General features: G+C 40.3%; 3 protein-coding genes across 3 annotated transcripts; 1 reads left to right on the top strand and 2 right to left on the bottom strand.

The window, feature by feature from the left end:
- The first annotated feature begins 1,580 nt into the window (after positions 1–1,580).
- On the top strand, positions 1,581–9,236 carry LOC140941061 (uncharacterized). Its single transcript, XM_073390019.1, has 6 exons — positions 1,581–1,889; positions 3,549–3,707; positions 4,633–4,707; positions 5,576–5,670; positions 7,830–7,891; positions 8,285–9,236. Exons 1-6 carry the CDS (start codon positions 1,587–1,589, stop codon positions 8,338–8,340), a joined length of 750 nt encoding a protein of 249 aa, XP_073246120.1. The 5' UTR covers positions 1,581–1,586; the 3' UTR covers positions 8,341–9,236.
- A 4,358-nt stretch (positions 9,237–13,594) lies between these two features.
- LOC140941880 (uncharacterized) lies at positions 13,595–14,023 on the bottom strand. Its single transcript, XM_073390885.1, has one exon. It carries the CDS (start codon positions 14,021–14,023, stop codon positions 13,595–13,597), a length of 429 nt encoding a protein of 142 aa, XP_073246986.1.
- Positions 14,024–15,032: 1,009 nt separating this feature from the next.
- LOC140941879 (uncharacterized) lies at positions 15,033–15,851 on the bottom strand. The gene has a single exon (XM_073390884.1). The coding sequence runs from the start codon at positions 15,849–15,851 to the stop codon at positions 15,033–15,035; it is 819 nt and encodes a 272-aa protein (XP_073246985.1).
- Between the last annotated feature and the right edge of the window lie 858 nt (positions 15,852–16,709).

Raw genomic sequence — 16,709 nt, 5'->3', positions numbered from 1 at the left:
CCCTTTCATATGCGGAATCCCCCCCCCCCCGGGACTTAGTCCTTGTGGTAAGAAAGAGCATGGCTACAAAAGTCAATAGAGACTGCAGAATCTGTGTCCACCTGGATCTGAACAAGCTGCCTTATGACTTCAAACCCTCATTATACCTGGTAACTTCCAATGCGGTACCAGTTACCAGTATAGTTACAATGTGTCCTTTGTTATCTAAATGACTGAATTATCTAAATGATTTGTTATCTAAATGACTGATGTTTGAAAACCCAGAGCCTCTGACAGTGCTTGAATAGAGGCTGTGGGTAATAGCATCTTCAGTGATCTCGATGAACACTTTGTTGACTCAGAAATAGTACTTTTGTGTGGTGATTGATGATAGACTACGGGTAGTCCCTATTTTCCCAAGGCATAACCTAGGGAGGAATAATATTGGTAAGCACAAGCATAATATCTCCTTATTAATATGGGCAGATTTAGAGGAGTGCTGATGGAGCAATGGTCCCCCCCCCCCCCACCCCCATTGTCAGAAATTTGGTTCAATTTCTACAGAATTTTCTAAACATCTTTCTTCAACAGCCTTAGTTTATAGAGACAAATTTAATGCTCTCAGAGTTCTAACAGGCACACCATAATTAGCCTCTGCCCCCTCTTTCTAAACCCTCTGGATTTATTTTATGGACACTTAATGATGTCACTCACTCTACTACCTCCAAGGTTAAGATACGGGACTATTCATACTCTACTTAGATGACTCTTCCCTGGAGGGGATGTGCTGCTATTTGTGGTTATGTTAGGTAAAAAAAAACTATTGATGTAATGGTACTAGTGGTAGATATTTTGAATTAATAAAGGGTGTGAAAGAAAAATTGGATTAATAGTCAAAATACTTTAAAAGTGTAGTTTCTGTTCTCATGAATGTTATACCTAAAATGTATGCTAGATTAAGGTTAGTATTCTAAAAAAGGATCACAGTTAGCAGGCTAGGGTAGGTACTCTGATCTGGTGTTCAGTCTGTGGTTGTTTATTTTGTTGATCCACCCAAGAGCGTATGGTTCACAAAACATGACAAAATAAAGAGGTTAAAGTAAAAAAATAATAATAAAAACAGAGAAAATAATGTTTTGTAACAACATTTCAATCACATATTGATAACCCTGTCACCAGGTTTAGGGCAAAAAGAAGTGCTTTTAAAGAGTCTTTCATTTTATTTGACAGAAACTCTATTACTGCAGAATAACATTTTCCGGAAAAAGTCGTATTTTTGAACTGTGGATAAAGAAATGATAGTCTACGTGTTTTTCACCCTCCCCCCAACAAAGGAAATTGTTTTTCCTTTGTCGGGGGAGGGTGGGGCTACATGTAGGCTAAAAAATGAAAGTGGGTGCACCGGTAGCTCAAGCATCGCGTAATAAAGAAAATATAAGTTGTATGGGGAAAAATTGTAATATTATTGTAACTGTAATTTTTTTTACCCACGGAGCTGTTACCCTTATTCGTGGCTTTAATTTCGTTACCACTTGTCACGACCAAAGTCACACAACGCCTTGTAAGAGGTGGACTGGAACGAGAGACTGCGTTGTAAACAATCAAATATGGCTTCCCGGTGGAGGACGTGGGATCAGGATTTCTTCATTGATGTGCATGCCTCAAAAAAGCCAGAAGAAACAGAACTTATTCCAGCTTTAGGACATGGAAGAGGCAAACCACCGAAAGATATTGGTTCTATCGCCCTTCCTAAAGCGGCTTTGGGAATAACAAAAGAAAAAAAGACCTCTCATGCGAGTGCTCCAGGCCGAGGTAGAGCTTCTATGATGAAAGCACGTGCTTTGACTGATTCACCGCCTGTTAGAAGGCCGGGAGAGAGATCCGAGAAGACGCCTATTAGCATTTTAAACGTAAAGAATCTGGTTTTTATTAGCTTATACCTCCAATTTAAACGTTTTCGATTTTCTTGAATTGAGTTCTAAGTTGGGCCAGGGACCTTCTGCGCGCATGTAGGGGGACCCCGGGGGGGTACTTTAGGAATTTCTGGGTGGGGATGTGCCGCCTGGACCCTGGAACCCTTAGCCTATACCAGAGCTAGTTCAGCTGAATTTTGCTACCCTATACTAGAGTAAACTCCTCAAATCCCCCCTATCCTAGAGTAGCTGTTTTCCAGAAACTAATACTGAGGTCACTAGCACAGTTGTCTAGCCAAAACAAAACTTATACCACAATTCCTAGTCTAGATAAAATCTTCAACCAACTGATCAGTTTCCTGATAAATGATACCCTATACTAGAGTAAACTGCTCCAAAACCATACCCTTCACAGCGGCACATACCTATGTAGCCCATATATGGCAGTATCCCCCCCCCCCCCCCGAGGGGAACTGTAAAACATACAACCAAAAAATTAAGTCTTGTTATTAGTTGTATTATTTTGTTCTTTCGTTGCCCCTTGTTTTACTGAATTATTATAATTCCTACTCTTACAGCTGTCTAACAACAACAACAACAACAACATTAACTGAACTGGTTAGAATAATTATTCTAGAGTGCTCAACTTTTCATGTGTGTGTTCTAAAAATGTCCCTAAAATTTTAACAAACAAAAAAAATACACTGTGTAAGTGTGGCAAATGGTTTGATAGATTCTGAGACAGTGGTTTAAAAGTGCAAGACTTTGTGCGAAATAGATTTGGAGTCAGGCAGAAATACACTGACCTAGGACTTTGCAACTTGCCATAAAAGCTACCAAGATTTTAAGCAATGACTTACTTTATAAAAACAATTCTGAGATTCTATTGTATCTGAAATAGGGAATAATGCAACAGTTGAAACAGATTTATACTGCTCTGCCAATGACCCAGTTTTTGTTATACATGTCGCAAACCCTTTACTACCATTTTTTTACTCATCCTACTTTGTTTTGCTTTTCTGTTTATTCATATTCATTTCTCTCCCAGCTTTTGAACTTTGTATTATTATTTAACAATTATTGAATGAGGTTGAGTATCATCTGAATAATTACAGCCTCATCAGATAACACCTTCCTGGTGAAACAAAATTCAACTCAACCTCGTCCTCAGGTCTTCTCAGTTAACGGTTCAATAATCTGCAACTTTGCTGCACTTTTGACATCATCAGTTCAATATGGCAAAATTCTTCCAAGTTTGGTTGACAGTAACTGGTTAAGAAGAATTGTGTGTGTGATTTTATCCAATCAAAAATGGAGAAATACTTTTAATAATAATGACTATTATTGTATTGTTACCTCTTTGTTGTCTACTGACAATAGCCAGAAAAGGCAAGGGAGTGTGGTGCTCTGAACAAGTGAAGTCCAGGGTGCAAATATAGCATTATGATTTCTATGAAAAAAAACTAGGATTTTCTAGTCGCCCAAGCGCAAAAGTAAAGTACCAGGGACCACTGGGCTCTGCTAGAGCACAGGTGTGGTAAATATAAAAAATTGTAAACTATTTTTTAAACTTAATAAATAATTGTTGTTGTTGTTGTTGAGTATTCGTGAAGATTAGCCAGATAGGCCTTAGATAACTATTTTTTTTTCTAATAGCAAAGGGAGGCTTTTCCTCCACTGTCAGCAAGTAACCCCATCTCTTCTTCACCAAAGTGGGTAAAAGAGTCTCAGTCCAGATCAAACAAACGCAACGCAAAGCCAGTCACAACATCAACAAGAAATAGTAGATATAACACAAATTCTGTGGGGATAAAGGTGAGTTAAAAAAACAGCATTGACTGAGATGACAGCTTGCAAGTCTTTACAACTGGCTAGCAAGACTAATCATTTTATAAAAATTATAAAATGAACAAGTTCTGCTCAAATAATTGAGTGCTTAGTAAACTTGCATTTTATAAGAACACAAACAGCTGTCAAAGGTAATGTAGTTGATGTAGTTGCTTAAATGAAGGCCCATCAACAGGAAAGGTAACATAATTTGGAATAGCTGGGAAAAATAAATTACTCACTTTTGAGGAAAGTTTCATCTTATTTACATTTTTTCACCCCAAGAAAACCTGCACTCATTAACACTGCAAACTGGACCTGGCCCATCAGCACTCTTAACAAGTGAGACACCATTATGGAGACAGATATAGATGTGAAATGCGGATGAAAAATGGTGATTCAATGCAAGCCATCACCATATGCATTTATTCCCACTCAACTTGCATCTTACCTCTACCTGGTTCATTGTTTAAACAGAATGGTAGTCTTTACACTAGAACCTAAATAAGCTAAGAAATATTTCAAGACAAGTAATTTTAAATTCTTCAAGTGAAAGAAAGCTTCACACACAACCTATCTTTTTTACTTCAGGTTTACTTAAGCCTTTTTTCCCACACAAAATAATTAAGATTGATTGACATGCTTCGCCTTTCTCAAAGTTTAGAAACCGCAAGTTTGCTAAATCAGTTCTAAGGATGGTTTTGAAGTCACTTGAAACTATCTTGAATTGTTTCAACTTTCCGACTTTAATGAGGTGCAAAGTTAAGTTACTTGAGATTTTACTTAGGCCTTCACACGTATTTTTTGGTTAAGTAAAACTTAGCATCTCTTAAGTCTTACTTAACAGCCTAGTGTAAAGACAACCAATGTGATAGGAATAACTTAACATTACTTTTCTCTCAATTTATTTTAGGGAGATGTTTTGTCCTCAACAGATGGCAGTGATGTTATAATTATTGAGAATTTTCCTACCTCAATCACAGAAAAGGTTTGTTGAATAAATACAGGTAATACAGTTCTAACAAAGACAGTTCAAACATCAAAAGCTGAGCCTAAAACCATCCGGTCTAAACTGCAGGTCACTCTCCTCAGGTCGGATTTTAAGGCACTATGATACAGGTAAATAAGCAACATTAAAAGTGTCTCCCAGCCCTAATCTGTTTAGAAAATGCTCTCTTAGATCAAGGGGAATCTGTGTGGTTTTGTAATTTATCGATGAAGCAGTGCTACTCTTGACCTGTGGAATGTGACCTGTACTTCAGACCCAGCTACCAGAAGCAATTTGGAAGCAAAATTCGAACATGAATTTTCACAGTGTGGCACAGAACTTATCCAATATGTGACTCTCCATTTTCGAGATTGGCGTAGGGCAGCTTTGCTCCGTTACAAACGTTGCACTGAAAACACTGTTTTTATGTGTGAACAGAGGCCTATCTGGTATGATTTTCATGCCAGCATAAGAGCTATCTGGTATTACAACAGTCATCCTGGGAAGTGTAATTGCAGACCACGCTTATGCAAAATTCTGGCAAACAAGGTGTATTTATGGGAGTTTTGCAAATGACAAATAATAAAATAAGAGGCTACTCAGAGTCTATCTTAGTCTAATCGAATAGAGCGTTTTCAATAACGTGGCCAGCATCTATGCAAATCTACTGGAACAAAAGAAAGCATTTACACTTGATAAGAGCAGAGTTCAGTTCTTACAAGATTTGTTTGCTAGACTTGCTACACCAACATGGCCACGGCTTCATGGTTTTGAAATACCAATCTAGCCTTTTTCTCTTTTTGTCACTTGCCCATACCTCAGTGACTCATAGACAGTACCCCCTGTTATTAAACTGTTTTTCTTGTAGGACCTTGTTGATCTGTTCAAGCCCTATGGTGAGGTGTTAGCGTGTGTCATTGAAAGAGACAGCAATGGAGTCAGCTTAGGAACATCTCTTATCAGGTTTGCTTTGTTCAGATTAATGTTGCCTTTATTAGGATGTCTTCGGCAGTATGAAAATAGAGGCATAAAGATATACTGTTTCCAGTGCACAGGTTGGGATTAATAACCTAGATCCGCAGACATAGTCACGTTGTAAGAAGCCTGCCTCTTACCCCGGACTGAAAAACGGCAGCCTATGTTGCCGGGTAGAGTGGTAAACCTACAATAGATAGATCGTTTTTGCCTGCGGGTTACAGTGGTACCCCACCATAAGACCATCCCGCTGATACTGTCAACTCTTTATTACAACTACTTTTATCTGGCCAGAGAAAAAAACTTTAGTCCAGAAGCAGCGGACTGTTTTGAAACGTTGGGGGGGGGGGGGGGGGAAGAGGGGAGGAGGGGTTTGTTTGTACACTCAGCCAAATGTTCTTTGTGATGTTCGTTGCCTAAGCAAACCTCTTTGCTATCTTAACTGTAACCAGGGTGTCTGTAATTAATTTGTGACAATGGATACGTAGCTTCTTAGGTAGTTAGTGAGTCATCAGAGGCCAGGAGATGTACTCAATTTTCATATTCCGTGGACCACTCTTAGTAGCGTTTTTGTGACAGGAATTTTGTCGAAAAATGAGCTACCAATAGGGAGGTGGCCACGGGGGGCTGAGCCCCCACAAACTTTCTTTTGCAGGGGGCTGTACCTGCCCCCTGCTCTGCCGTCTGCAGTCATTGGCCGTTTTTATGCTATAGACATTAAACTTATGTAGACTTTAAACGTCTCAAGCATTAAAACGGCCATTTTCTTTCTCTACAACCTTCTAAATACTATCACTCTGTTATTACGACCAACAACCACTTTTTAGAGTCCTCAGTATTCATTTTCTCCACACTCGTTAATACGACCAGTCCAATACCTGTTACAGGTAAGTGAAGTAATTAACAAGACAAACAGTGAAGTCTTTTACTGAAGTAGTCTTACGTGCCTGAGTGAGTGTCTAAGTAAAGTGAGTGATATCATGACCTTTGATAGTCAGAATAAAATTATATTTGCAGTCATGTTTCTTGACAGTACTCCGCTAATACGACCAAGTCACTTTCATGGCCCAAACAGGTCGTATTAACAGGCTTCTAAATCCGAATTTGGGAAAACATGATCCCCTATAATATAAACATATAGGAAATCGGTTCCCCTACGTACGTACAAATACAACACAAAACAATGCTGTACAATACTGTACAATAAGTTAATTAACGTTTCCTAGATTAGGTTTTGTTTATAATTTACAAAAGACGCGAAACGAAACAACCAGTTACAGTAACAAATCAACTAAGAAACTACCGTTGAAGCATCTAAAATTGAATCCACATTGAATTGAATCTGTCTTCGCCCAAATCCCAGAGTTATGTCACTACAGCCAGGCTGTTCAAAGGATTAGCACGAGATTTGAATTCAGACATGTCAGTTGATTCGATACTCTAAAAAGAACCGAGAAATTATCCGAGAAAACGCTTTTGAACAAAAGAAAAAGAAACCCGCATTAAAATGTAACCACTGGTTAGCGCTAGTCGGTCTTTGAACAACCGAGCCCAGAGACCTAAACGTATGTGGGTTCAAGTTCAAGTTCATTTATTCACACTTATTCAATTACAATACAACAAAAATAAAAAAAGGAGTAAAAACAGAGCTAACTATACATTGAATTAAACATAACAAAGGAAAAAGTGTGTAGCAGCCAAAAGAGCCAAGCTTTTGAGTTGGCCACTACCACAGAGCGGTTACACGTGGGTGGAGGTTATAAAAACATGGAAAAGGAACAGGCGTGCAAAGTAACGCGACTGCATAGCCGTGCAGGGCAACAGCTTGGAATTTATTTCCGGCGAGATAACTATTGGGCGACGTAACCGTAAAGCGTCTCCTATATGGTATTAATGTCCCTGTCCATTCTTTAGAACAAGTTCTTATTTCCAGTAATTGGAAGAGAAGGTCACTGAGGTGAAACTGATCATCTTAAAAAAAGAGAACCTCTCTCTATGCGCTCGGTCATTATTTTTAAGATGGCCTCTGAAGTTCATGTATTATTCTGTACGTAGATAGAGTTTTAATTGAACCAATTGACCAAGATTTTAGTGTGGTGAAGGCTATCTAAATATTTTAACGTGTCTTTTTTTACTGTCTAATTTAGAATGGAAAACAGAACTGCGTGTGAGTGGATAATTAACACTTTCTCCGGCGAGGAGTACCCTGGTAAGTCCATTCTAATCTCGTACCCCTCGCTACTCAGAATACAAGCTATCGTTCTTTTATTCTCGGAGCAGTAAGCCCAAGAGCTATTGTATGATTTGCGCTTCTTGCGGACCTATCTGAAAAAAGTATGAACATCAGCTTTACAGAATAAGTTTGCGCAGAAAGACAATGATTTTGAACATTAAATCAGTCAATTTTTATTGTCATCACAATCAATCATTACTTATGCAAATACTCCTTAAAAAATGGCCGCTTTGAAATCGGTAGGGTTTTTCTGCCCCACAATCTTACTGGACTCTCTTTGAAGTATACCAATGCATATTTTGGAAATCTCTCGCTGACTGGCAATTGACCTTCCACGGTCACGACTAACAGTTTTTCTCTTTATTTTAGGAGCAAGTGAACCCATGGTGTGCCGATTTCTTGTAGAAGACGAAGAACATTCATGAACCCATTGAAGCCAAATCCGAAACGTTCAGCATTTCTTTTCGTTCAAACTCATCTCCCTGTCTGAGAAAACGAAACAGCCTCCTCGTAATTGGAACAAAGGCTGTTCTCAGTTTAAATTTCCTGTCAGTATTTGCATCTTTAGGTGATGTGCGTTCTTAACCTCTTTCATATAAGTGAGTTGTTTGTGTTAGTTAAGTGGCTTCATAGGCGTTAAGGTCAGTTTTGTATGTATTGGTGGATCAGCGGAAAACAGAAACTGCCTTTGCCTGTATTTATTGCTTAGTATTTAGCTTGCCTTAGCTTGCTCAAACAACGTTGTTATTGTTGTTGTTGTTGTTGTTGTTGTTGTTGCCTTTAAGTTGGTTGTCTTACGTCAAAGGTTTTACACTGATCTGTGTCTAGGACAAACTTTCTTGCTTGTTGTTGTTAAGTAATATTTTTTCTATTGTAGTGTTTTCCATAACTTTCCATCTTGTGAGTCCTTTCCTTTTCTGAGGGTGTCACTGCCAATGCGGTACCTTCGCATGTTGTTCTCGTTATTTATTTATATAAAACATAAAGTATATAATTTGATATAAAACAAATAAATTTGTATGAAGCATATTGTTGTAAAGATAACGAGATGAATGAGGAATTTAAAAAAAATGTATTCATTGTCAATATTCAAGTAAGATATACTGTTAACAGAACGGTTTGACTTAATTAAACCAGCTTGTCCTCTGAGACCAGGGTATCTTCCATTCATTTTCTGCGTGAACGACATTCAACTTGCTGATCCTCCATGTTGATGTATGCTGACAGCACAATTGTCTTTACATCGGGTCTAACTACCGACTACATTGAAGATGTGCATGCTCAATTCTGAATTTGAAAACATAATATACTGGCTTCAGTCGAACCAGCTGATAATTCATCCTAATAAAACAGAATGAATGCTTTTTAGAACTCACCTATGGTTAGCTCAAGCTGAGGTCAGCCCTGAAATTTCCAGTCCTGGTTTCTCCCTTCAACCAATAGGTGAAGACTTTGTTATTAATGTTATTAAACATATAAAACCCAACAAAGCTACTGGACCAGATAAAATCATCGCCCGCCTGCTCAAGGACTCTGTACACGCCATTGCCTCCTCCTTGACTATGTCGTTCAACTTAGCGCTACAGAAAGGAAGTTTTCCTTCTACTCAGAGAAACGCAAGGGTTATACCCTGCATAAGAAAGGTGACAGACAAAACCCAACAAACTATAGCGGGCCAATCTCAATTTTGCCCACTTTAAATACGATCATTGAAAGAGCCGTCCGCACCCAATTTCATGGATACCTGACAGAGAATCATTTAATCTCTTCAAAATAGTTTGGTTTTAGACCGAAATTGTCCACTGTTACAGCCTCTGCTCAGTTTATTGATCAGTTACTACCGGGAATAGACAGCGGCTCAACCACAGGAGTAGTGTTTTCGATTTGACCAAGGCTTTCGACACAGTGAATCACTCCATTCTGTCTCGCAAACGTAATAGCTTTAGAGTGGATGACAATGCCCGGAACTTATCTTATCTGTTGTGGCAATGTCCAGTCTGACAAAGTAGCGGTATCTGTCGGAGTTGCACAGGGCTCTATCCTAGGCCCACTAATGTTTATAACATAGATGAACTATTTACCCAATGTCCTCGATTTCTGTAACATTACCATGTATGCTGATGGTACTGCTCTATATTTCTTCTCGAAACGTATTTCAGAAATTGAACGGATCAAAGTTGAACTCGGACCTCGGACACGTTTGCGACTGGATGAAACTTAATCAAGTAACTCTTAACAACCCTCGTCTCGTGCTTCGTGCAAAATGCCGCGTTCACCTCGCTTTGCTCATAAAGCACCTGTTATGCACGCTAATTAATGTTTCAAAACAGGTTCGAGTTTCATTTATTTACAGCTATTTCGAGAAAGGTTGTCGGAAAAAATGTGCACGCGACAATCCCGAAAGGTAACATGTTATATGTTCAATACATTGTTCCTGACGATTGAAACTGTCGAATTTATTTGTGGTGCTTTCCTTTAGCACTCGCAAAATATGTCCATGGCCTCAAGTGCCATTCTTTCAAATTTCTGTGAAGAAAAGGGAAAACATAAACCCACCCACAATGCCTTTTGGGGTTGTCATGTGCACTTTTTCCGACAACCTTTCTCGAAAGCTGTATATATGTTAAAATTCACAAAGGTTACCCATCACTGTGAATGTGCAAAAAAATCAATAATAAAAATGATAATAAATAAATAATAAAATAAGATGATGTATAAAATCAATGAGGGAGATTAACAGCAGATTTAAATGTGTCTACGGAAGGCTGGTCTAATAAAAAGAAGGTAAAGTGTTCCATTCTTTTAGAGTTCTGGTAAAAAAAATTGTACTTATAGGTATTGCTGTTGCTACCAATGTTTATAAACTTGCTGCTATGGTAAGAGCGTGTAACACGGGTTGGGCGTGCAATGTGTACTCCGGAATATTGACCCTGATTTTATTGTTCACCATTTTGTACACGGTAGTAAGTCGTGCAATTTTGCGTCTCAGTTTTAGTGAATATCAGTTCAAATCGTTCAGGAGATTAGTGACTGTACCGGGTTTCCGCTCGTAGCAGTAGTCCATCACCAATAAAGTCTTTTAGGAATGATTGTTGTATTCTGTAATTTGACTTACTGAATTATGATGTAATCTGTATCGCTTCGCTAGCTTTGGCTTAAATACGAGTGCTTTGTAGGAGAGCTTCTTCGGTTACATCTATTGTTGTATACATCTTAGTTGCATCGCACATCTAAGACAAGGGCTGTGTTCTGATTGTACTCAAGGTACGATCTTCGATTAAACTTCTACGTTGCAATCAAGTTCTCTCTATAATTATTGTCTAAATTAGGGTATTCAACAGGGGTAACAGATTCCGCGCCTTCTCACAGCCAGCGAGTGTCCGGAGGAAAAATCCTTTCTCAGAGAGTTTTAGAGTTTTCTCCGTCTGTCAGTTTATCCTTTCGTGAAGGCAAAAACCTGTTTTCACTTGAGAAAGTGAAGATCGTTGACTCCGAATCCCGGGGGAAGGACTCCGCATACAAAAGGGGTGGGGATGCTCGTCGTCTCGCTTAGGGGTGTAAATTTCGGATTTTGGTCTCACTTAGAGTATTCTGGGCAAAACGCCATCATATTAAGCCGTGAAGGTCTCGTTTAAGGTTGCACGCGAAAAAATATAAAAATATGTGTATTGTCTGTGTTTTAACATGGTCTCTTTTAGGGGTCAAAAAAAGCTTGGGCTACGCCCGGATCGGTCTCTTTTAGGGGTTTAATTCAAAATTTCCGACGAGCATCCCCACCCCTTTCATATGCGGTGTCCCCCCCACCGTGCTCCGAATTAATACAGAGTTTAAAGCAAGGATCCTTTTACAAATTCCTAGCAGTTATGGAAAATATCAAACAAGAAGATCACCTTGTGCAGAAGGGCGCAGCAAAAGTTCTCCTACAGAGAATGTCAGTTACCCGGACCAGCCCTCTATCTGACAATAATAAAAAGTTGGCATCTCTGGCATTTAACCAGTTTACACTGCCAGTCCTGCCGTGATACTTGATGTGGACTCAAGTTTGGCCAATTGCTGACCTACAACAACTACAAGACAGAGAGGTAAGAAAGGTGATCGTCGACGTCCAGAGCAGAGGCAAGCACCACTTAAAATCAACAGAGCTGAGCTGTACCTTCCTAGAAAACTCGGAGGAAGAGGCCTTAAGTTAGTGGAAGAAGAATATAAATTGACCAAGATCAAGGTGGTGGTCAAGCTGTACAGTAATCCAGACCCCGTTATGCCGGTGGTTAGAAGGTATGAAGAGAACACAAGAGGAAAATGGTCGACGGGCGTTAATTAAAGGTGCCGAGAAATAAGCCCATAAACTGGTTTTGGAACTTAACTAAGCTCCCCTCATCCCGTTGCTAAAACAGATGACAACAGAGAGGCGGATGGAGCGTTAAATGGGAAACGTGCTAAGGACTGAAGAATTAAAGAAAAAGCGAGCGGAAAAAGTCAATAGGGAAAGAAAAGCTAGTGGCAACAAGACGGAATGAAAACAACTTGGAAAGTGACTGTTTTGCGTGTCTAGCAGCCTGGAGATCAGCACTGTCTAGTACCATCGCGGGCGCACAGGTATTGTACCAGCAGCTCCTTCCAACGACGGTGTGTCACCAGAGAAGAACGGGATTAAATCCATCATCTGATGTCACATGCAGAATGTGTGGAAAGTTGCAAGAACCAGTCGCACCTGCTTGCTAGCTGCTCAGCTTTGGCGCAGACCAAATACCTTGCTCGACACAATCCGGAGCTAAAGAACCTTTTCTTCGAGCTGCTGAAAAAAACTGGTCTGATCGACACCACCCCCCTTGGTTTTCGCTTTCCGAACCAACTGAAACCAGTGTACGAAAACCAGCGCGCTAAAGCTTATTGGGATGTGCCACAGTTTATGCTGAGAACTCTGAAGTCAGAGCAAACATAAATTAGATGCGAGAATAATTAACTTACATAAGGAAGATAAGACAATCACTACTAGAAATGAGCTGTCCGTGGACTGAAAACAGAGAAGCAAAGGAGTCGGAGAAGACCATGAAATATGCGCCCCTTCGCTTTGAACTCAAGAGGTCGAGGTTATAAAGAGAACCAACAAAATGTCATTGCAGTGCTGTATTGGGAAGTGCTTCTATGAACACGTCCAAGAGTATAAAGTCACTGCTCGGCGAAAGAAAAGGCAAATAGATTTTGAGAAAAATGCGGAAAAGTGTTTTGTCACTCTCACACTTTTTTTTAAGTCACCAAGAGACCTGAACGTTATAATTATCTTATAAGGCATCGCGCAATTTTTAGCAACATTTTAGTACGACCAAATTTTGTATAAGACAGGAATGTGAGTTGATGAAATGACCATACTCTTTATTCTGATAACAGATAATTTTCCGTACAAGACTGACTCCGAAAACTTGAGATCCTCTCCGAGATACTGTAAACCGTTCCGAACTAGATAAAGGAAAAACACTGAATGATCCGATTACATAATCTCTAACGCCTATTTATCACGTGTTCTCTTTGTCACGTGTTCTCGAGCTACGGCCAGTCCTATCTTGTTTACAACGCACTCCCCCCTGATTGACGAAGTCGATCACAAGGTGAGAAAAACTAATACGGTAACTCAAGATTTAGTTCAATGTTCAAAGACTCCAAAGTCTCTGCTTAGCCAGTTTAAGTAGCAATAGTCACTGCTGGAATATCGTCATCTCTGACCACCTGAATGTTTCTGCTTCCGGGACACTCACTAGCTCCTACTACAGTACCTGGGTCCTCGTCGCGCGCATCGACCTCAAGTGGGTAGAGCTTCTGAATTGGTCGTTTTAAGCGAACCTGGCGAAGACAATTGTCCACTGTAACCACTTCTGCTGCACGCACTACATCATCTCTTCCGCGCAGAAGCTTTTCTACTTTACCCATCCTCCACTGTTGTGTCGGTGTTTTATTCGCATGGATGTGCACAATGTCCCCTACTTGAATTGCTCTCTTTGGCTCTGCTACCTTGAGTTTTTGGTACTCCCGGATTCCTGTCAGATATTCTGTTCTCCAACGATTTTTGAGGTGAGTGAGCAGGCTTTGCAGATATCTTTCACGTCGTGCCATCGCGCGTAGACATTCTGTGGATGCGGTAGGCTTATCAAGTAATCTTCGACCGATTACGAGATGAGAGGACGTGAGTGGATCCTCTGACAACTCTTCATAGACATAAGTTTAGGGGTCTAGAATTTAGAACGCCTTCAGTTTCGATCAAGACTGATTCTAGTTCCTCATAGCTGAGTTTTGCATTTCCTAGAACTTTCTTGAGGCACCTCTTTACAAGCTTGACGCATATAATCCCCGACGCCCGCCCCCTTGGTACATTTGAAAATCAAGATAGCCGTGACGGTAAGACGTGGTATATCTAAACGATCTCACGAAAAAATAGGGGACTTTGAATAGTCTACGAAAAAAACACACCACTAGCTTGCTGTAGGCACATTGAATTTCCATTCGACGTTTCTTTCAAGGGTAAACTTCTCCACCTTAGCATCCTTGAAAGTTGTTCCACTGTCTGAAATTATTAGGCCTGGGAATCCTCTTCTCCACATGAATCTCTTCAAAACTCGTATAAATGAATTCGTAGACAGGTCTGGAGTAAGTTCAAGGTGGATACCGGTAGCTCTAGTGCTGGCGCACATAAACAGAGCAATATAGCACCTCTACATCTCCCCAACAGATTGATAGATATTCTTAACTTAAAGCGGTCCTGCAAAGTCCACACCGACTTTAGTGAAAGCCAAGTCATCCGAGACTCTAGAGGTGGGTAGCGGAGGAGTGGGTGGAGTACTAAAAGCTTTTCCCAGCATCTTCTTGCAAATCACACACTTAAAAAAACATCCTTGACTCCTTGCCTTCCCTTAATTATCCAAACCTTGCTGCGAACTTCAGTTAGTGTTTCTCTAACTCCATTGTGTTTCACATTCTCATGAGACATTCTAATCACCAGTTGGGTGAAGTACTGTTTCCTTGGTAACAAGACAGGAAATTTGGCTGAATATGGCAGTGAACAGTTCTGGATCCGACCTTTGCATCGTAGGACCCCATCTGCATCCTTGAAGACTCCTAATTATTCCTATACTGTACTAGACTTTTCCTTCTCGTTCAGTTTCATTTGCATTTCTTTGTACCAAAGGTGCTCTGTTGCAGTTATCTCCCGCATATTAAGGTCAGGTTGGGTCTCCACGCCTCTCTTGACTTTGCGAATGAACTTCAGGACGAGGGCCGTCACTCTGATAAGCCTGCTCAAACTACTGAATCTTTCCAGCTGAATGACTTCTGAAACACTCTGAGAGACCTTAGATGATGCTGTCATGAAACTTGAAGTTTTAGTTGCATCTACCACTTTCAACTCTTTTACAGCTCCTTTTGTGACTTTTTCTCCAGTGATGGGACAGTTAGGCACATTTGGCCATTGCCTTTCTTCTTTTTCTCGGAATGGAGCTCCCTTCCACCAGAGATCACTGGATACAAGATCAGAGGCTCTAGAACCTTGTGAAGCAATGTCACTTGGGTTAAGCTCAGATGGGCAATATCTCCAGTGTTCCTTGCTCCATAGACTCCTTATGTTCTCTGCCCGATTTTGGACCAACTGCGTAAATTGCTTCGATTCACCATTAATCCTCCACCACACAATTTGAGAATCAGTCCAGTTAATCACCGCGTCAACTTCAATTGTGCATACTAACACCTTATACACTGCTGTAATGAGAAGGGCTAATGTCAAACAAGCCATCAGTTCAAGTCGAGGAATTGTTTCTCCTTTCAAAGGGGCGACTCGGGTCTTGGAGGCTAGCAGGTGTGAATAGTGTCCATCAGATGTGTCACCCAAACATAGACATTTGCGCCATAAGCAATCCTGCTTGCATCTGCAAACCCGTGCAGCTGAATACATTTGACCTGTTCTGCTTCTATTCCATCCGTGATGCAACGGGGGATTGTAAAACTTGAAACTCCTTCTATGTCTGCCACTAATTCCTTTCAACGTGAATTGAGGTCTTCCGGAAGAGCTTCATCCCATTCAACCTTAAGCTGGCAAATTTCTTGAAACATGCATTTAAATGGCAGAATAAGTGGTGAGAGCAAGGAATGGTGGATCATAGAATCGAGCGGTAACGCTCAACAGTTTTCGTTTTGTTAGAGTTCCACTCAATATCTGCTTAGAGAACGCGCTGAGATCAAACTTGAAACAGTCTTCTGACTTGTCCCACATAACACCCATGACCTTGACAACAGTTTCTTAACTCATCGCATTGCTGTTAGTAGTCTTTGGTTGATCAATATTTTCAGTTTCAACAGACTTGGTTGGTTCCACTGCAGGTTTTCCAGATAACAGAGTGGTCTCTTCTTTCTTAATTAATTCGTTTAATCTGCTGTTTGACGCCCACTTCGTCATATTAAATCCTCCTTCCCTGAAACGCGTTTTCAGCTTCTGACAAAGTTGAAAACAGTCCAATACAGTGTTCTTTCCAGATGCAAGGTCATCAACATACAAGGCTTTAATTACAGTGCTCACAAACTCTGGGTCAATGTTCTCCTCAATTTCTGCCCATGCTCATACTTTGATAAGTGGTTTCTTAATGTCACATTCAGAATGAATGAAGAACAGACAAGGCCAAACACTAACCGCGTAAATCTTAACTTGATTATTTCTGGATTCAAGGAGTTGACATCATCAATCCATAAGAACCTCAGCAAATTCCTATCCTCCGGCTTGACCCCCCCCCCCCCCCCCTGTACCACCTGATTTTGA

Source organism: Porites lutea, chromosome 6 (genome assembly GCF_958299795.1).
Source record: "Porites lutea chromosome 6, jaPorLute2.1, whole genome shotgun sequence".
In the NCBI taxonomy this organism is placed as follows: Eukaryota; Metazoa; Cnidaria; class Anthozoa; order Scleractinia; family Poritidae; genus Porites; species Porites lutea.
This window is presented reverse-complemented; position numbering and strand designations above follow the sequence as displayed.